Source organism: Salvelinus alpinus, chromosome 28 (genome assembly GCF_045679555.1).
Source record: "Salvelinus alpinus chromosome 28, SLU_Salpinus.1, whole genome shotgun sequence".
NCBI lineage: Eukaryota > Metazoa > Chordata > Actinopteri > Salmoniformes > Salmonidae > Salvelinus > Salvelinus alpinus.
Genome location: NC_092113.1, coordinates 8063423 through 8084957, shown reverse-complemented (window position 1 = coordinate 8084957; position 21535 = coordinate 8063423). Strand labels below are relative to the sequence as shown.

Genomic DNA, 21535 nt, shown 5'->3' with positions numbered 1-21535 from the left:
TATTATCTCCAATGTATCGTCTATGTAAAAAACCTGTCTGATTAGGATGAATAATATCTGACAATACTTTTTTAATTCTATGCGCCAAGCATTTTGCTAGGATTTTTGCATCACAACACTGAAGTGTAAGAGGTCTCCAATTTTTTAAATGGACTGGATCTTTATATATACCACTTGGGTCCTGTTTCAGTAATAATGATATCAGACCTTCTTGTTGCGTGTCTGATAATCTACCATTTATATAGGAGTGGTTAAAACAAGGTAATAATGGTCCTGAGTATATCAAAAAAAGTTTTGTATACTTCCACTGGTATGCCATCCAGCTCTGGAGTTTCCCCATCCTTAAAAGCCCCAATTGCATCAAGCAGTTCCTCCTCTCCTCATCAAGCAGTTCCTCATCAAGGAGTTCCTCCTCTGTAAAATTTTAATTTTACATTATTATTAGGGAAAAAATCCATACAATTAGTTTCAGTTAGTGGAGATGGAGGAGCCTGAAACGAAAACATATACTTAAAGTACTTTACTTCCTCTTTCAAAATATCATTTGGTGAATCATGCATGACTCCATCATTTGTAACAAGTTTTAATACATTTCTTTGGTAGCATTTCTATATTGAAGATTGAAAAAGAATTTGGTGCATTTTCCCCCTTATTCCATCCAGTTCGCTTTGTTTTTATAATATATTACACTGGATCTTTCTTGAATAAGTTCCATTTCTTTTTGTTTTTCCTCTAACTTATTCTGTGCCTCTATGGTACCGTTTTTATTGCTATCTAACTGTACTGTTAGTCCTTCAATTTCCTTTGTTATTATGGAGTCTTTTGATCTAAATTGCTTTTGTTTTATAGATGAGTACTGAATTGCATGGCCTCTAAAGGCACACTTAAAAGTGTCCCATACATTACGGGGATCTGCTGTACCTATGTTATGTCTGAAAAAGTCAGTTATAAATTCTTCTGTTCTGGTTCTAAACAATTTATCATCTAGTAGGCTTTGATTAAATTTCCAATATCCTCGCCCACGTGGAAATTCTGTAAGAGTAATATATATGCCAATTATGTGATGATCCGACTGTATTCTGTCCCCTATCAACACTTTTTAAACTTTTGGTGCCAGAGAGAATGGTATAAGAAAGTAGTCAAGACGACTAGCTTGATTAAGCCTCCGCCATGTATATCTCACTAGGTCAGGGTATTTAAGTCTCCATATATCCACTAATTCCAATATATCCATGACATTCATGATTTCCTTAAGTGCCTGAGGGTGATAGTTTGTAGTGTGATTTCCTTTCCGGTCCATAGAGGTATTTAAGACCGTATTAAAATCTCCCACCATAATAATAGAGACTTGTGTTGCTTGTAGAGTTGATAAATTCTTATATATATTTTCAAAGAAGCTTGGATCATCATTATTCGGACCGTATAGGTTAATAAGCCATATCTGTTTATTGTCCAATAACATATTTAAAATAATCCATCTACCTTGAGGATCTGTTTGGACAATTTGCACATTTGGATAAAAATTGTGAATTAAAACCATCACCCCTTTCGAATTTCTTTGCCCATGGGAGAAATATATTTCGCCCCCCAGTTCTTTTTCCACAAAACTTCATCTAAAACTGTTTAATGGGTTTCCTGTAAACAATAGATATATTTCTTCTCTTTTAGCCAGGTAAATACTGATCGTCTTTTCTTATTATCTGCTAGGCCATTACAATTGTAACTGGCTATACTTACTTCACCACTTACCATAATGAGACAGAACTTTCAATTATTTTTATCAAAATATATGTTTGTAAATGTACCATTAAAAAGTAACATGATGATTGAGTGTCTATATAGCTGTACCATGATATTTTCATTTCTACTAAGTAAACCTCAAATTGGTCCCTACTATTCCACGCGCTAAAAGCCATCCTCATCCCGAGTTGGGTTGTCATCCCAATGCCCGGCAGACCACCCTCGACCCCCTGTATCCCATAGCCCTGAACCGACTGGGATCCATCCTTTGAAAAGAGCACAGTGCCATTTACCGAATTAAAGTAGATCAACTGCTAAATGCATTTCCATCGCCCTCACCTCGATTTGTATTATATATAGCTGTGGATCATCCTCTATTGTCCCGAACATCTTTTACTCCTTCGCAACAGTTGTGGGATACACACATACACCCACCCACCCACACACACTCAACCCTTACCCCCACACAACCATAAGCTCACTTTCTCAACAATTTCACCACCCCAGAGCCCAACACAAGATCGGTCTTGATTTACAAATGCACTTAGTTGCAGCTGCATGAGGCCTGCAAGACCTCGCAAAAAATGGGCAAAAATTGAGAGATTTTATTTACCCTTGTCACATCCTAGATGATGGAGGTCAAATGTACACCTTTTCCCTGAAACACCCACAATACGGTCACCCGTATTGACCATATTCCCAAGCATCTCCATGCAGTCCGACTTTGATTTTGTGCCACCAGGGTCACAATAATATACCCCCTCTCTGAATGTCCGAGTGTGACCCCCTCCCCATGGGTTACTGCAGCTAGTGTTGCCAGCACTGCCACTGCCTGGGTGGGGGCACCCCACCGGAATCCCCCCCGGCTAGGTACAAGGTCGTCAAGGTTCTCATTAGCAGCTTTGAGAATTTCCTTGTGTAGTATGCTCTCCCTTTAGGGGGCCATGTGGGGCTTTACTTGGCTCATTGAGCTCTAGCGACTCCTTGTGGGGGGCCGGGCACCTGCAGGCTGACTTTGGAAGTCAGTTGAGCGGTGTTTCCTCCGACACCTTGGTGCGGCTGGCTTCTGGGTTAAGCGGGCGGGTGTTAAGAAGCGTGGTTTGGAGGGTTATGTTTCAGAGTACGCATTACTTGATCTTCACCTCCCGAGCCCGTTGGGGAGTTGCAGTGATGAGACAAGATCAAAAAGGGGGTAATATATATATATTTTTAAAGATAGCCACTACTATACAGTATAAAGCAAAGGCTATGGATGAATGGGGCATAGTGCAGTAAAGAACACTGGCATTTGGCGACTGGTCATTGCATTGGAAATGTAATATTTGGTCAAACACTGAACCCTGTTGCCCTCTAGTGGCTTTATCCAGATATGAATCATCTATGCCATTACTTGAGCTGCATCGCAATCATCCATCCAACTACATTGGACTACTGAGATGCACCACTGGTGTCAGCTTTTGCCTCCCTGTTTGACATTGCTGGATGTAATGACCGCAATGGTCAAAACAGGGAAATATTTATGTTTTACCGACCAAGAAAAGTAATTTCTTTGAGCAAGAAATGTAAATAGCTTGAGAGAAAACTTCACTTTAATATCACAAAATGGTCATAAACAGAAGTACACAGTGACAGATTAAAACAAATGTAAAAACGGATGCTGTTCTTAAGACACCAAATAACAAGTTAACTCATCATTACACTGGCACTGACCAATCTTAAAAATCATACTTGTTTAAAAAAGAATGTTTTCTATAATCTCTGGGCCTCACCTCTTTTCTCCACCACTATTGAGCCTGTGACTAAATAATACGTACACAGGGAAGTACACTTTGATATCCTGTCTGAAAACACACCAATCAACATGTATTAAGTACTATTTTATATATAAAAAATATAAAAAATAAAACGTATTGAGGGACCAAAGGAGTCACAAACTGCTCATGAAATGCTTTTTACTGACATGTTTTTTTGACGTGAAAACAAAGTGCATCAAGTAAGAGGTTCTCTTCTTACCTCCCAGAGAAACTTACATATACTTACTGGCAGAAAGAAAACCAGAGACAAGGTCAAAAACAAATATTCCTTAGACAACGTAATGTGTTGATCAGTTATTTGTTTTGAGGATGTTCTCAATTGCTTCCCATGTCTATAGCGTAGCGCCACCATTCATTCATTCCGTCAATCGGAATCAAATGTGTGATCGATTGCAGCCAAACAGAAATACATGCTGCGTGTGATCAAATAAGGTGAACATAGATTGGCAGTATGGCGCAAGGTCAGATATGTGTACAGGGGTGACATTATCAAACACACTCAAAACTGCCTGACCTACAAAATCAAATACATACACACTGACACAACCGGTTATGTCACGCTAGTCCCTTTGAGCTGTTGGTTGCAGAGTGACAACATATCTGTGTTAAACAAGACGATCCTGTTGAATGCAGTTAAGCTCAGATTCAGTGCTGCAGTAGACTTTACTGCAAAACCCACAGAATAGGGCCTAAATTAATACAACAATTCTCTGTTTAAACACTTGGGGGGAAAAAACAAACACTTAAGAATCGGTAAACAGCATTCTCCCAGAAGGCATTGCATTCTATTGCACACGTCCCGTTAACAGGCGTAGTGACAGAGGCTGGTGGTGAATGGGGTGAGAGCAAAGGACAGAAAAAAAAAAAGAGGGGAAAAGAAAGAACAGAGATTTTAAAAAAGGAGAGAGGGGGAGAACAAAACGTGTGTGTGAGGAGAATCACAGCTATACCGAGGGCAGAACAAGGAAGTGGAGTTGAATAAAGCTTGGCTTGCACAGCAAGTCCTAACCCCTGACCCAAACAGAGATGAGGGTTTACCCTCCCTAGGGGTTTGGTCTAGCTCTCATCCACAGAAGAGAGGAACAATATTTCCTTCTAGAGTGCGTACATGATTTGACATTACTGTCAAGCGTAACATCTCCCTTTAACCTTCTCTACATAGGGTAGCAGAGCCATACGAGTGAGACTCCTGGGTTCGAGTCCTCCTCCTGCAGTCCCATAGCCGCTCCACAGAGGAACAGAGCCATTGCCTGTGTTTCTATACATAGCCGGTGGCAGCAGAAGAGGTCCCAGGTCCTACCCAGTGGTTCAGTACCTGTAGCTTAGGTTGGCTGGTGGCTGTGCCTCTGTCCTGACATGTCCAGGCCCAGTCCCATGTCTGGACTGAAGCTATAGCTTGACGTTGCTGAGGTCCTTGGAGAGAATCTGGAGGTAGGTCTCGTGGATGGCACTGAGAAACGCTGGGTCATTCTGCACAGGGCACAAACACAGGAGAGAGAGAGGACTTATCTTCCAGTCATTTAATATAACAGTAGCAAACACGTTCCCAGACTTCAACTGCTTCAGTTCACTCTCTCAAGTATTTGATTTAGGTACACACACAGAAGGAATTCATAACATAATTCATAACCCATGCATAACACATTCATAAGCCGTTCATGAGCATTTCATAAAATGTCAACAACAGCGAGATGAAATCTACAGTAGAAAACCCCTGAACCTGACGAAAGGGTCAGGGGAAAAGGCTTCAGCTCTCTCTGTACCTTGATGAGGTGGATGAGTGTGTCCTGCAGCTGGGTCCTGTTGCAGGGGGATTGGGGGGGCTCCACGGCCCCGGTGGCTGCGGCTGGAGGGGAGGGAGGAGCAGCTTGCCTCTGCAGTTCCGTTGTCTTGGCAACAGAATGCTGAAAGGCGCTCGGGGAGAGCAGCACCGAGCGCTCCGCCCCCGTCAGTGAAGCACCCGCCCTCGGTATCACAAGCCCTGCCTTCATAGGAACAGCCTTGGACGGGCGAGAGAAAGAGGTAAGATTTCATTTCAACTATTGTAAAGAACTACCTGTACAATCAAAGCCATCTACATCATGATAGCAAAATCATACTAACTGGCATGGTTTTCGACAGTTTCTGAGACTGAGCGAACACATCCATTTCTTTACTCTGTGTCTGAGGAAGACAAGAAAGGGAGCCCTTCAGAAATGACAGATTACACAAAGTCCGCATCACTAAAAAAGATAACGGGCAAAGGCAGTTACCTACCTGCACAGGGCCGGTGGGAATGCTGCAGATGGCAGCAGGATTGGGGATTTGCTCTCTGAAGCTCTGGGGCGTGGCCAATGGGCTGGGCAGGAAGTTGGGTGCGAGGACGGGCTTGTGGAGATCAGAGGGGCTGGGTTTCAGCGAGCCCAGGAGATCCTGCCCCAGGTAAGTCAACGGAGGGCCAGGGGGGGGACCGCGAGCCTCAGCCCCAGGTGGAGCCACCAACAGCGGGGACATAGAGTGTTGGAGTTCCCCTGGAGGTCCACCGGGAAACACAGGGCTGGGGTGGAGGGTGTAGCCTGGGCTGGGGCCACCTCTGGCCTCCATCAGGGGGATCAGACCAGAGGCCAGGTGCCGGTTGTTGCCCACTGGGGCTGCTGTGAGGCGGGGTGCCAGTAAGGGCTGGAAGGGTATGGATGGGGTGTAGTGCTGGGCCTGGAGGAAGTTGGCGGGGCTCGGGGCAGCAGGGTCTGTGGAACTCTGGGTAGGCATGGCTGGCAGCAGGCCGGTCTCCTTGGGTAGAGGACTGCCAAACAGCTCCTCCACGGTGATCTGCCTCTGGCCAGAGTGAGAGTTCTGCAAATACAGTAATAACAGTCAATATGAAACAAACGTATACAGGAACCATCCAATTATGACTGACAAGTAAAAGTCATTTCAGTCATAAGAGAGAACACTTGTTACAGGTAGCGTGTTGTCAGACATAGTGCAGTCATTTCAGGCAGAATGTGGTACTGTACCTTTTCTGGCGGTGGGGCGCTGGGAGCGCGCTCTGTAGGACCGCTGGCTGTTTTCAGCGTCTCTGTGTTCACCCCCTGCTCAGCAGTAACGGACATCTCCGTTTCACCCGTCTGAATCTAGTTAACGCACCAAACAAAATCACACAGACACATGCATCATTTTGACATTCCAACTAGTGTTTTCAGTCTAATGCAGAATTAGACCCCCCCCCCCCCAAAGGGGTGTACGTTTTGGTTTTTGCCCTAGTACTTCACAGCAGATTCAAATAATCAACTGATCATCAAACCAAAACGTGCACCTCTCGGGGTCCAGAGGACAGCGTTTGGGAACCGCTGGACTAATGTAAATTGGGAGGGCTGTGAGCAATCGCAGCATTTAAAACAATGAAAAACACTTGAGGCAGCAGGACTAAGATCTACGGAAAGAGAGTGATACCAATAAAGAGTAAGTAAACAGACAGGCAGTGAGTGAGTTCTTAACTGACTACGAGCGAGAGAGAGAGAGAAACAGAAGGGGGGGACATTGCTACCCCATCCACAGCTGGCTGCACACAATAATCAGGATTTTAAATCGCACTCTAATTCGTGATGTATGTGTAGGGGTAAAGTCCGTCAAACAATACTATTTTCTGGACTGTGTTCGCGTGTGTTTGTGGAAGTGTTGGGATTAGTAACTTGAAAAAGTGATATTAACTTGTCACGTTTAACAAAAGTAACGCGTTACTTTACAATATTACTTTGGGTGGAAAGGGATAAGTTATATTACTTTGTGTTACTTTCATGGGAAAAAATCTCAATCTTCCTGTTTGACTGTGGGAGGGAGCAAGGCGAACCGTGCGCGCTCTACCAAAGATAGGCTACTTACTAACTCAGGGTTGATCGCTGGTTTCTCCTTTCATCGGTGGCGCTGCTTTCCTGTACTAGTCTACAAGTACTGCGCTATCATATGGGCTGCTTAGTTAGCCATATATACTGTAAGACAAACATCTGTACAGATTTCATATCTTATCATTCAAAACCTTTCCCAAGCCGCCAGTTCTGGTCACGCGTTGCTTGACAAATTAACTTTAAAAATACTACCCAATTTGAAAAAGTAACCCGTTACTTTACTTTGTTACTCCTAAACGTAATCCGATTACTTTTGTGACGCATTACCCCACAATAGAGTCCTGGGCGATGACTTGGCGATAAAGACAGCGCCTGTCTCTCACCCTGTGGTATTCATCCTTGGCCTTGCTGAGGAGCTCCAGGATGTCGATGGGGCGTGGTTCTGCGCAGCCATTGGTCGTCCCAGGGATGTTGGCCCTCTCTGGGGTGCCCCGGTGGGCCTGCATGGATTCCTGCTTCACGATCCTGGGGGACGGACACAATAAAGATACAAACACCCTCGCAAATCAGTGGGGAAAAAAACACAAAAACACACAATCCAATCTCATATCTGTAATGTGCTAAATAACTTCCCCCGCAGCGGTGTGGGTGACGGTAGTCTTCATATCAGTGGGTTAGGGGGGTGGCGTGTTTCACCGGGCCATACTCACTTCACCATGAGCTGAGCGATGCGCTGGCAGTCCTTCTTATCGTAGAACCAGATGCTGTATATACCCACTGTAGGAAGAACACAGCGAAAAGAGGGAAATATAAAAAAAATGGCAGGCGGAAGTTTCACTGGCGCTAGGACGTATCCCTTAGGCGGAGGGAGGTTGTATGAAATGGATGTTTCAGCAACTTTGAGGCAACAGCGTGTGACAGGAGTGTCACGTTGCATACGTGTGTGTGAGAGCAGAGATTCTTGTCAGGTTTCCCCTCCGAGGCTGGTAACCTAGCAACGGTAGTGTTTTTACAGCTACCTGGGGAACCCTGGGACGTGTAAACAGGTGTGTCTAAACAGGCCACATTTTCTAACATGAAGCACTGACACAACCCCTCCACTAACAGATGTGTGCAACAAGAGCAACGGCAGGACACAAACAGTCGAAATCAGGCGGAACAAAATGGCAAGTCACGATCCCTTCACAAGTCACAAGGACAGCCAAGAACCCCCTCCCTCCCAAACACACTTGTTCATGATATTCTTGCATCCCCTCCCCAGTGGCCTGCAGGCACTAGACTACTGGGGAGGAGTCACAGGGTTCCAGTCAGATAAAACTGCTGCCCCTCTGGATGACTGGATCAGACGCCTACAGAACTACCACTGAGATCAGACGTACTGTATCCATCCCATCCATGAGGTGGTTTCCAGGCAGCTCCGAAACATAGAGGCCCTGGGGCCAGAGGGACACGTTTTCCCCCCTCAGACTGAGCTCCTGGGTTGGGTGGACCCGTGTTAGCGCAAGGCCATGGGTGGAGGAGACCCGTCAGAGGAGATGCTCCTGCTCGACGCGCCCGATCAGCCTCAGCGTGACCTCCGGCACAAGGGGAAGGTCATCTTCCAGAGGACCCTGCGAGGTGGTCTGCTGAGTGCTTTTAGAGGCAAGTCTAACTGGAAGGCTAGTGTGTTTAGCATGTGGTCAACGTCCATCTGATTCATTTGTGTGCATGTATACCTATACAGGGGTCAGCATTGAAGAATATTAAAGAGGTGGCATTATGTCAGAGGGGGCACGTGTAAATTAGACATATTTCCCTGTATGTCTGTACGTGTGTGTCTGCTGCACAGACAGGGTCATTTCATTTTCCATAGGACTAAACAGGAAGATGAAAAAGTTGATTTTATGATGGGATAGCAGTGGAAGACGTCATACCTTCGTCATCAAAGAGTCTGGAAGGGTTCAAGTTCTCCTTGAATGCAACACAGTTTGACAGATCTTTAATGACTGTGTGCAAGCAGTGCTCTGCAACTTCATCCCCCCCCAAAAAATGTGTTTATAAAACATTGATGGTCTTCATTATTTATCTGGGGGCGAATTACATAAACAGCACATTCAATGCTAAATTTAGCCTAGTAATACAAAAGATGTACACCAGCAGCTCTTTTAATAGATATATAGGGTGATTCCGTGCCAGCGGGACAGGAACATATATTTGGTATCTCCGATTTTTCTGGCATTTCTCACATTTGGAGAAAGAATGTTTGAAATGCTTTATACATTTGTATCCTTTTTTTGTTGTTGAAAATCATGATGAAAGTGGCCATTTTGGGCCATTTTTAGACCTCCTGAAAGACCCTATGATCTGTGAACCGTACATGATACAGACAACATCTTGGTGTCATTAGAATTCTTATAGTGTTCTCTAAAATATGGAGCACGTCTTGATTCTGATATACAACGTTTCACATTCATTTATTCATCTCAAAATGAAACTGCTTGATTTTGTTAGGAACATTTTACTCTACAAGCACATCAAATTTCCCAGAGTGGGCTCTCTGCTAATTCTGAAGGCATGATGCATTTTATGAGCACCACCAACACAGTGAATGAGAAAATAGATTCAAAGGGAACTCGAACTGTGCAATCCTAAAGGAGGGCTGTGATTGGTTAATGACCTATAATGTCAATTTCTATGTATAAAATGAGTGATATCATTCAAATGTACCAGAGAGCCCACTCTGGAAATGTGACGTGTTTGAAGAGTATATTGTCACAAACATATATAAAAAATAAATTTAAAAAAGTAGATATAAATATTTTTTTACATTGAATAAATTAATATGAAAATGGTGTACTTCAGAATCTACACATACTCCATATTTTTTAGAACACACTATAAGGAGTATAATGACACCAATATGTTCTCTGTATCATGTACGGTTCACAGATCATAGGGTCTTACAGGAGGCATGTATAGGTCTATAAAAGGGCCTAAAATTGCCAATTTCATCATGCTAAAAAAAATGGTTTATGATACAAACGTAAAAAGAACACTAAACATCCCTCCTCCCAATGAAGTTCCCATGTGAGAAGTTCCCAGAACAATCTGTTCACGCTGGTGTGGAATCGCCCTATAGTTAGGTTTACCTAAACAACATGTTAACATGACCCTTCTCATCCCCACACTCTCTCAGAATCTTTCGTGTGGACCACGTGTCAAACAAGGCCCGTGGGCCGAATCCGGCCCGTGAAACATTTCTATCCGGCCCGCGCAATGGTTTGGGTTGTCAATTCCTTTTGGCCCGCTTCCATAACGACCGCGATGCGCTGCACTCCAAGTCATAGCAAGCACTGCCGACGTGTAGCATGCCAAACGGCATCGCATTGCCACACACAACCCTTTCCCACCCTCACAGTTGGATTAACACTCCAAACAGCCTACCCAACCGCTCGGAGGCGTCCGCATGGTCCTAAAGCACACCGTTGCCTCGTTTTGTATCACATTCCAATGATAAAACTGGGGGGGACAAAAATGACATTTCTGAATGTGGGGAGGGACATGCAAAAACATCTACCGGACCCGAAAGTTTAAACGGGTTGTAGGCCAAGTGTGCCAAGTTTCGGTTCCAACGGGTCATTGCTGTAGACTACAGAAAATGTAATCTTGGTTGTCAAAAATGTATAAGATAAAGGATTCACACACGGGTATAAATTACTACTAAAAGACAATAGGTCACAGAAGCAAGTGTAAATTAGTCAACAGTTGAGTCATCTACTTATGACATTACAGCCTGATGCACTGGCATCGGTGAATTCAATGTCAATTGTGTTGCTTTCGGGTGTACCCTTTACAGCACTCAGCAGAGGAAAAGTGTACAGACACATGCCACAGTCCTAGCTAGGCTACTAAATGTTGCAGTCTGGCTTTAGTTTTTAAAGCTTGACAAAGAATAACCAAAACATTTAACCTGCAACAAAACACCATGCAAAGGAGAAACATTACAGCAATATTTGAGCAGTAGTCTAGGCTGGCTACTCAACTATTATTCTTATTTTTAATTGTATTTACTGAACCTTTATTTAACTAGGCAAGTCAGTTAAAAACAAATTCTTATCTACAATGACGGCCTACCGGGGAACAGTGGGTTAACTGTCTTTTTCAGGGGCAGAACGACAGATTTTTACCTTGCCAGCTCGGGGTTTCGTTCCAGCAACCTTTTCGGTTACTGGCCAAATGCTCTAACCACTAGGCTACCTGCTGCCCCAAACTACAACACACTTTGATGGCACCATGCAGTGATGCTGCATTCAACCGCACTGGTGATCCATGCAGTGCAAAACACGTTTTAAAATGTAAACTTAACCTAGCTAAGTTTTTGTCATTTGGAGTTATGAACGGCTTTTTGGATTAGGGTCGCAGCATATTATGCACATCTGAAAGCGTAGCATCAGTGATTTGTTCTTTTGTTTTAATTTGTTCAAACGCTATATATAGCATCCTAAGTATGTTTTCTAATAAAACTATAGCCATTTCGGCCCAGGTGTATGCACGTTTTTCTTTGTGAAAACAAACCTAATAGGCTGTGTCTGGTCCGCAAATCCGGTGTTTTTCTTTCAATATGGCCCGTGCGCTGCTTGAGTTTGACACCCCTGATGTGGACTAAAGGCTATATAATTAAATATTCTAGATGTGCAGGCTACATGGTATGGACAGTAACATTAGCTATTTCTGTAGATCATTGCAAAGCAGACAATGGGGGAGGGGGGGGTCCCAGACTGACAAGTGGACTATTATGGAATATCCTACTCACAGTTAGCGTTTCTGTACAGCAGGAAGGGGTCTTGGAGCTGAAACTCAAGGTCTTTGTTGATGGGCTCCACTAGATTCTCTGTGCTCAGCCGATTCATGATTGTGAAGCCATGATGAGGGGAAGCAGACCTGTGGACAGGTTATTGAGAGCAATGGAGACAGACTATTAGGCTACATGTTTTCATGACTCAAAAAAAGAAAAGGGAAAAGCAAAGAGAATGATTAAGATAAAGAGAGTAAGAGGGAGGGGTGGGGGTTAGGGGAGAGAGGAAGAGATCAATGACGGAGGCATAGACATATGGACAATATAAAGGCAACTATATCAAGGAGAGAGGACAGGCGGTGAGACAACAACCACATATAAAAAGGGGTTAGTTTAACATATTTGCAACAGTGGCCCCTTTAAAAAAAAGGTCACCACATTATTGATACAAATAAATTACCTTGCGTAAACAAATAAGGTGCCCTCGATTTCAGTCTTTTCCTGAAATGGAAATTGCGCAGAAAAATGACAAGTTTAACTTGATGAACATGAATCAATCATCAAGTACAAGAAGAATAACCAAAACATGCAAAAAGTCTGATATTTGGTCTGGGTTGCTTTCAATTCATTAAACCTTTTATTACGTTGCGTTACGGTTGTACTGGATGACAAGTTTCCCCCAAACGGTTCTTCAACCGTCTTTAAGCTTTGGCTAATCTCTCGTGGACACACTACTTAAACGGTAGCGTAGATATGTCATGATACAACGGGACGCATGAGACGACAAGCAGCATTAGTTCCTGTGCTTTGGACAAATCACGATTTCCCAGGTTTTAGCATCTTTCGAATTTCGGAAGTGGGTAGAACATTTGGCCTATTGACATGCAAAGAGAGAGGGTGGAGGTATTAGTTCTGGTTCCGATCCTCGTTCTCAATCTTCTCTTATGGACCCAGACCTTTATCGAGCATCTGACCAATTACGCAAGACTTTAGTTCTGGGTTAACTGAGATTAATGCTGTGTTCACGTCTTTTCGGAAACTGAGTTAAAAATGAATGCAAATTATTTGCATCGAGCTTCCCATTGGTTGATTCTGATACATCCCAATTGGGAAACTCAGGTATCATCTTCCTACAACGAGTAAGCAAGTCGAAAATCTCGGAATTTCTGACATGACGTGAACGCAGCATACGGTATGGTTTGACCCCGTTAGGTAGGTGTGGCCTGGTCAATATGGCTGTGAAATGTTGTGTGTGAAACCACATAAAAAACTGCAGCTGCGTGAAGTGATCATTCAGAACAGCACCGTTACCATTAAATCAAACATTGCACACCGCTGTGTCCTGCTGGAACGGGGCCCTGATTGCTAGCTAGCAGCTAGTTTACAGCGTTGGTACTTAGCTAATGTTTGCAAACTAGATCATATTTATCTACAAACTAGCTAGCTAACTGGTTTTAAGTTAGCTAACTTAGAACAGCTGCTAACATGGCAGCCGTTCTAAAACCTGGCCAAACTCTCTTAACCATATGGGGAACTTTGAGCAGTTCTGAACTGGCTCCGACTGACATTTGTGTACAAGGCGCTCTGTGAATACCAAAAAGCCCCATGTGTCTGCTCTCAGTTGCCACTCCCCAAGCAGAGCTGACTTGAAGTGTCAGCTTTCAGACCCCACATTTGCATAGGGAGTGACTTGTCATTTTCTGGCCTAACCACACAAAGAATCGATTATCAAATTGACAGTGACAGTATAGCAAGTCCAGCCATTGTGGTTTCATCTCACTGTGATATTCTCAGTCAGATTTAGAGCTCTCAACATGAACAAATACAAAATATTTTCATAGAATTTAAAGAACAGCACTTCCTCTTGGTCACAGTCAGGACAAAATCACTTTGTGCTTAAAGTTGAAGTTGTGACAAGTCTGCGCACATTTGAATGGTTTATCTCCGCCGCTCAGTGGACGTGTAGGAGAAAATTCTGTCGACAGTTATAAGAAATAGTGAAGATATTGTACTGTCATTAAGCGTGATATTTATTTGAAAGTTATGAGAGATCGTATAGTAAGTTATTTACAATTTGATTGTTACTATATCTAGAGAGCATTTCAGTCATTTCAAGCCCTCTAGCCACACTTTTGAACAGGGAAAGAAATCATGGATAAGATTTTTCATATTTGTACTATGTACTTGAGATTGTGCCCTCAAAAGTGAGTACACCTCAGCAATAAAAATAATAATATATTTTTATTCTTCCAAAAAGCTGAATTCCAGACATCATTTTTTTTTGTTGCAACATTACCTGTTAATGTTTATGGCAATCTCATGAACAATTATTCAGTTTGGGTATGTCTATTTATGCGGAAATCTAAATGTTGCCCCATCATTAATAGATGGCTCTGCCAACAACCAAAGACTCTTAAAATCTATTTTCTACACAACCCAGCAGGAACACGCTTGTTGGCTTGATATAGCTAAAGGTGTGTGGTTATCTACAATATCAGTCAAAAGTTTGTACACACCAATGCATTCAAGGGTTTCTTTATCTTTTTACTATTTTCTAGATTGTAGAATAATAGTGAAGACATCAAAACTATGAAATAACACATATGGAATCATGTAGTAACCAAAAAAGTGTTAAACAAATCAAAATATATTTTATATTTGAGATTCTTCAAAGCAACCACCCTTTGCCTTGATTACAGCTTTGCACACTCTTGGCATTCTCTCAACCAACTTCATGATGTAGTCACCTGGAATGCATTTACATTTTGGATTTGGATTTGTTTAACACTTTTTGGGTTAATACATTATTCCATGTGTTATTTCATATTTGACGTCTTCACTATTATTATACAATGTAGAAAATAGTAAAAATAAAGAAAAACCCTGGAATGAGTAGATGGGTCCCCAAACTTTTGACTGGTACTGTATTTAGTTAGCTAGATTGCTAATGATAAGCCTATTTTTAAGGTCTCTGTAATAAATTAAGTAGAGTAGATAGTTAGCCCTTGAGCATAACGCTCAGTTCCATTACACATAAGAGTCATTGGACTAAGGCATCTTGTTCTGTATGGGGGAGTTTTGTTAAGAGCCCTGATAGTCAGTCTGAAGATTAACACGCATCGCTTGCGGTATGGTTTTGGAAGCATAAGGACCTTATCTTTCATATCAGCGAGAAATAAATTGTCAAAAAACAAAAAGTTAAATTGATACACAAATGCATAGGGGCCATATCACAGCGCGTGTTTACAGACAGAAGACAGTGCTAATTAGCTATCATGCTCCGAATACCTGTGTGTAATTATGTATCCTCTTGCACCCCAGTATCTCTACTTACACATCATCATCTGCGCATTATCACTCCAGTGTCAATGTAACATTTTAATTATTTCGCCTCTATGGCCTATTTATTGCCTTACCTCCCCACTCTTCTACATTTGCACACACCGATTTTTCTATTGTGTTACTGACTGTACGTTTGTTTATGTGTAGCTCTGTGTTATTGTTTTTGTCGCACTGCTTTGCTTTATCTTGGCCAGGTCGCAGTTGAAAATGAGAACTTGATCTCAACTGGCCTACCTGGTTAAATAAAGGTGGAAAAAAAGGCCGCCAGAAAGGTGGTCACTGAAAAATACTGTCAGCTGCAACTGTGATAAAACCGGGGAAAAAACAGTGTACAGTAAGTGTATATTAAACATTTGTGAAATTATTTTGATGTGATATGAAAGTAACATTAAATGGCTTTTATGTTTCTAGAACCGTATCGCAATTGAGAATCGATCCACGTTTAGATAGAGTATTTTGCTGTTTTGGCTGCCAGAGCCAGTCAACTTCTGAAAAAAAACTTACGGTCCTTGAAACTTAGAGTAACGGTAGGCTCCTTAATTAAGAGTACATATTGGACTAGGTCGATAGCTCGCTTGCTAGCTACTGTACGTAGCTGCTAGTTATTTATCTAGCTATGTAACGCTAGCTAGCTACCTTTTACTTAACAGAAAGAAACATGCGACTCATTTGGCGAGCTTACCCATTCATTTGCTTTGGAATTAAATGTGTACAGTGCTACCTGTCCGGTAACATCGAGAAGTTTGTTGATATACGGATCTTGTTGTTGTAGAGCTGCAAGGCTCATTTTACTGGCGGTCTCCATCTTGAATACAATGCTTACCACACGGAATAATTTCTATGAACACTCAATTTCCACTGTCCTCGGAAGACATGGTCACAATGCCTTATAGTTCTGCCCCACTTTTAGTTCCGCAATGAGTTGGAGTGATTGGTCGTGTTCGAGAGCATCAAAAGTAAAAACCGTAGTGTATCATGTGTAAATTGTGAGTGATTGACTGATCTACAAATGCTATTGATCATTTATTAATGACGCAAGGTGATTTGTAGATCAGTCCAGTCAGTGTTTAATTGCATTTCGCAAGTGCCTAAAATGATTGCTCGCACGTGTAGGCTCTCATGAATTTGAGAGGTGGCTATGTTGTATGGGCCTGTCTATCCAAGTAGACTATATATGGCTCTCATGAGGTCCGCCACAGGAAAGGAAGACCTAGATGACAAAACGTCAAACCCATAGCCCTGGATTATCATAACCCAGATCTCTAAAAACCCAAACAATATTTTTTTAAATCAACATAGCCAGCTGTCAGTAGAAAATAATGACCACACCCACCAATTCATCAATTTCTTTTAGTCTCAGGAAAAGTGTTAGGGTCTAAGAATTTATTTCGGACTGGGCAAAATATTATATTTTTTCCTTAGGGCCAAATGCTATGTAGACTGCACGATTTACCACAAGGTGGCACTGATGCAATATATTTCGATGACACCGATAATCTGTGTGGCAACACCTTTATAATAGACAATTTGGAGCTACAGGTGACCCTCAAATTTAAAGCATCTTTTAGCATAGGGGGGAAGACATATGTTTTTGAAATAAGCACCTCAAAAGAAATACCTGTTCTGTAAATAAACCTACCGTTATTCGTTTTAAGTGAGTAGCTGGCCTCCAACTCAGTTTTAAACCCGTAGGCCTATGCTATAGGCCGAAAGATAAAAATGGATATTGAAAGTCATTAGTTATTTTCTGAAGTAGCCTTAGGCTAGTTAGGCCAACAACATCCTTTGCTTCACTGAGGAACAAAGGATTATAATTAAGGGATTATCGCTGTGAAACAGTAGTCCAGCTGCAGACAGGTAGACCTAGGCTAATCCAATAACCAGTAACCGTCCAACACACAGAGGGTTCATTTCCTTTCGATTCGTTACTGTGTCATGTGGCCCCAAAAAAGAGGGAGATGATATTGGGGTCACGGTCAGGGTTCGAACACACCGGGGTAAATCATGGGGATAGTGTTACACGATTTATGTTGCCTAACGACCTCATGCTAATAGCCTAATCAATGGCAAAATTTGAAAAAACAACTGACGGACAATATATGTTTAATGTGTAGGTATAATAACACACGAGCTACATTATTTTATAGGATATACGTTTTATACCGTAGACCAGTAGCGGTGCGTGGGTAAAATCACTGGGGAAGCCAGGAAAAAAAAGCCATATTACAACCTATGTGTTGTGATAATTGTCTTGTTTGCTCTATAAATCCTGTTAGTTCATATGCCTTGCGACCATGATAAAAAATAGGCCTAAGGCCGAGACAGTAAGACACAGTGGCAGAATAAATTCCTTTGTTTCATCACAAAAGCGGAGAGCAACCTCTGTAAGGTGAAGTCCACAAAGCATATTTCATGTAACAAACAGTTACATGACCTACAGAGTGGCCAAGCAAATTAATTTTTCCGATATTTTCCCACCCCTAAAGAACTATTGATTTAGAACCACAGAGAGTTTACCGCAGGTCGCAAAGAAAACAGGAGCTGCCTCCACTATTCCAGCTCCATTTCAACTTCAACATTTCAACATCATCAAATCACCTCTGTTTAGTCTAATACAGTGCCAACTAAAATATACCAAAAACAATTTAGTCCAATCAACATAAGCTAAATATGATGTGGCGTTGTTTGTGCAAGTAGAAAAAACATGTTGACTCACTCTACTTGTAGAGATATGCCAATACCATCCTCCTCTCTTTCATGTTGACAAAACGGTCTATCATGCTGTCATATAGTACACTCTTTTATTTTTTGTTGTCCTAGGCTACCTGGCTAAAACGCTTGCTTGATAGCATTACTTCCTTTCATGGGCAACATTAGCTAGTTAACATTGGCCTTCTACATCTAGCTACATATTGAACTTCCAACCTCCCAGGCCTGGCGCACAATGTATGAATTAATGGTTGGATCAGAATCACAGTTATAATCATTGGCCAGTATGGAAAATTAAGTGTAACCACAACTCCAAATCCCTATCTCCATCCATGGCTAATTTAGGAAAAGGCCAATTTTAGTTAGCTAGCTAGCCACTGAAGGACAACAACACAACGAGATGCAACAAGTTGTTTCTGTCAATGATGTATGCTCTGGATGCAATTTGATAGGAGTGAAGCCAAATCCAAACTGGCTTCCCTTGACACTTTTTTTTGGTGCGCCAGGACCATTTACAGTTGAGCTCGCTCAGTTTAGCTCAATGCTGATTTTTTTTTATTTTTTAAACTAGGCAAGTGAGGTAAGAACAAATTCTTATTTACGATGATGGCCTACCCCGGCCAAACCCGGACGACGCTGGACCAATTGTGCGCCGCCATAAGGGACTTCAATGATATGGGCTGCCACAATGTCATACTCTTTTGGACCAGATAGCATCAGATAGACGGCCTACACATACGGAGACAGAGGGGCGCTGTTTCGCTCACTTGGATGCTTTCTCCGGTGAGATACATTCAGCCTCTTGCGAATTCAAGGACAATTAGGAAACACAGAGACGAAAGATAAATAATTGTATGTTTTTTGCTTGCTACATTTTGTTGGGGAAGCCTGGCTTCCCCTGGGCCCATGAATACACGCCACTGCTGTAGACCTATTTTATAGGCCTACAATTTCTATGCGTAATGTCCTCCCCATGAGAGTGCATTACATGATAGCCTATGTACCAGATGTAGCCCTATGTTTGACTAATAATTGGCTAATAATTGTTTGGCTTTTTAGACCAAAAAATAGAGCCTTTTAAAAACCAAGTGATATAATGAGACAGAATGATGATTAATAACGTGTTAATGTGAAATCTGCAAGGTGTGCATACAGTACTTCATTTGTCAAGTATACATGCAGGGTATTCAATTATGTGATATAAAAAACGAATAATTTAGAACTTAAAAGTTGCCAAAACAGGAGCAATAGGTCATTCGTTCTAATAAGACATGTATAGCCTACCAAGCCCATAAACACATTTATTGTCCAAACCTCAGTGACCCTTATTAATCCAAAAGCATGCATATTTTATTGTGGTGTCAGCGTGTGTGTGGGCGTGTGGTGTGTATTTGGTTTGGCTATGCGTCCACCAGCGCGGGTACGTAAATTACGATACCACAGGCACATTTGTCTCTGTGATTGCCCTGGAACGTTATTGAGCAACAACTGATTAACCTTAAGCCTACACATGTTTATAATAGTTACTACATCGATAGTCATAGTAATATTGGGCCCATGATTTATTAGTTTACCTTATTAGTCTGATTTATTACGGTTAATTGTTGATGGTTATTAGGCGATATGGCCATCCATATAGCCTAATAATAATATGGGCTCCTGAGTGGCGCAGCGGTCTAAGGCACTACAGACCCTGGTTCGATTCCAGCCTGTATCACAACCGGCCGTGATTGGGAGTCACATAGGGCACAATTGACCCAGCGTCGTTAGGGTTTGTCCGGGGTAGGCCGTCATTGCAAATAAGAATTTGTTCTTAACTGACTTGCCTAGTTAAATAAAGGTTAAATCAAAATAAAAACATACATTTTAATTGATTGACATTGGCCCAACTCAGAAGCTGTTTTTTTTGTTTTGTTTACAACAACCATACCTGGTAGACTACTACAGTAGATTGCTATCTCTAAACGGATTAGCATGGGATGCCCATGAGAGAGTAAATAGTGACACGTTGCGCACCTTGGACACAGGGTCCAAAATCACATCTTCGCGTCATTTTGAGAGGATGGTCACAGCTGTTTTCCTGTTGCTTCAGTAGTCTAACCAAAAACTTCGAAGAGACTAGTAGCCTATGGACCACTGATCCAGGATATAATGTAGGCGTCTTTATTTTATCCATCTACGATCCATCATGCGCAACACCCGGATGTTGCAATGCAAAGATGTTTGTGGTGTAGGCTACTCTCTGGGGTTCTGTAGGATTTATTAAATGTTGTTGTTGAATACTTTGGTTTATCGTTTATTGTTACATTTTTTGATATTTTTTTTACTGTGTTGGAATTAAAACGGCGTTTCAATGTGGATAAGAGGATGCAAGAAGCAGAGGAACAGCCCGAAGGTAAATCCGATGTAAATCAGTTGTCACTGGAGCGCTGCGCTTTCGGGAGGACGCCCGTGCGCTCTTGTGTGTGTGTGTGTGTATATATAAATATATATGTCTTATGTCAGTCTTGTCGTACGTGTCTCTCGTGTGACCCGGAGCCCAAAGCTTTCTATTTGTTTTGTGCTGCAAGCATCTTTATTTGTTATTATAGTTTTATAAGCAGTGGACATCACTGATGTCTCCGTAATATATTTGAATAATCATCTGAAACGTAGTCCTGAGAAAAGGTAGGTTTATTTGTGGATTGATTTGATGGAAGTTTGGAATATGATCATATGAAGTCTAGTCTAGGTGAGAGGAAGCAGTGACATTATTTAGATTTCAATAATTAATTTGTATTTGTCTGACTCAGTTATGTAATCCATTTCACAGTATTCAATTAGGTCATCACCAGAAATAAATCATTATTTCCACATTCTTTTCAATTTTTTGTTGCATCCATATGGTCTACTAGGCTCTTACAATGAGCAGCCTTCCCTTGTATCCTCTGTGTTTTCATTAGTTGTCAAGGGAATGCTCCCTGGTCAGCTTAGCCCCATCTCATCAAACAATAACAACATCACTATCCTGTCCAAGGAAGTCATTGCTTTGATTACAGCTTGCCATTCTAATCAGCTCACCGCAAAATTCATTGTTTGCCAATATAAATGAAATCTAGTGGTTTTCTGAGAGCAACAAAAATCATATTTTATTAAGAAAAGATACACCAATAACTAGGCGTACATACTAAATAAAGCCAATTGGCTTCCTTTGTGGACGTTGTAGCATCTCCCTGTGATCTGAATGAAATACATGCAGCGTTAAAAGGTTTATTTCGATATTGAAGTGTCACTGCATAGTCACAGAGACTGGTGAGGGAACCTTCTGAGTTTCACATACAGTTTGTATTTCA

The 21535-nt window shown here is 41.9% G+C and overlaps 2 protein-coding genes across 3 annotated transcripts in view; one reads left to right on the top strand and one right to left on the bottom strand.

Moving 5' to 3' along the window:
* Positions 1-3311: 3311 nt before the first annotated feature.
* dcp1a (decapping mRNA 1A) lies at positions 3312-16491 on the bottom strand. Of its 2 annotated transcripts, XM_071371409.1 has the most exons (10): positions 16177-16491; positions 12613-12653; positions 12171-12298; positions 8089-8155; positions 7762-7903; positions 6551-6667; positions 5811-6386; positions 5658-5717; positions 5318-5554; positions 3312-5024 (listed from the first exon to the last, which is right to left on the bottom strand). In XM_071371409.1, exons 1-10 carry the CDS (start codon positions 16297-16299, stop codon positions 4944-4946), a joined length of 1572 nt encoding a protein of 523 aa, XP_071227510.1. In that variant the 5' UTR covers positions 16300-16491; the 3' UTR covers positions 3312-4943. The 2 variants fall into 2 exon arrangements, with proteins under 2 accessions (XP_071227510.1, XP_071227511.1); XM_071371410.1 differs by lacking the exon at positions 5658-5717 and having other exon boundaries at positions 16177-16383.
* Positions 16492-20259: 3768 nt separating this feature from the next.
* LOC139557110 (voltage-dependent L-type calcium channel subunit alpha-1D-like) overlaps positions 20260-21535 on the top strand; it is a 92664-nt gene continuing 91388 nt past the window's right edge. Inside the window, exon 1 of the mRNA XM_071371482.1 lies at positions 20260-20598. Coding sequence (XP_071227583.1) covers positions 20571-20598 — 28 coding nt within the window. The 5' untranslated portion in view covers positions 20260-20570. The remainder of the gene's footprint in view (positions 20599-21535) is intronic.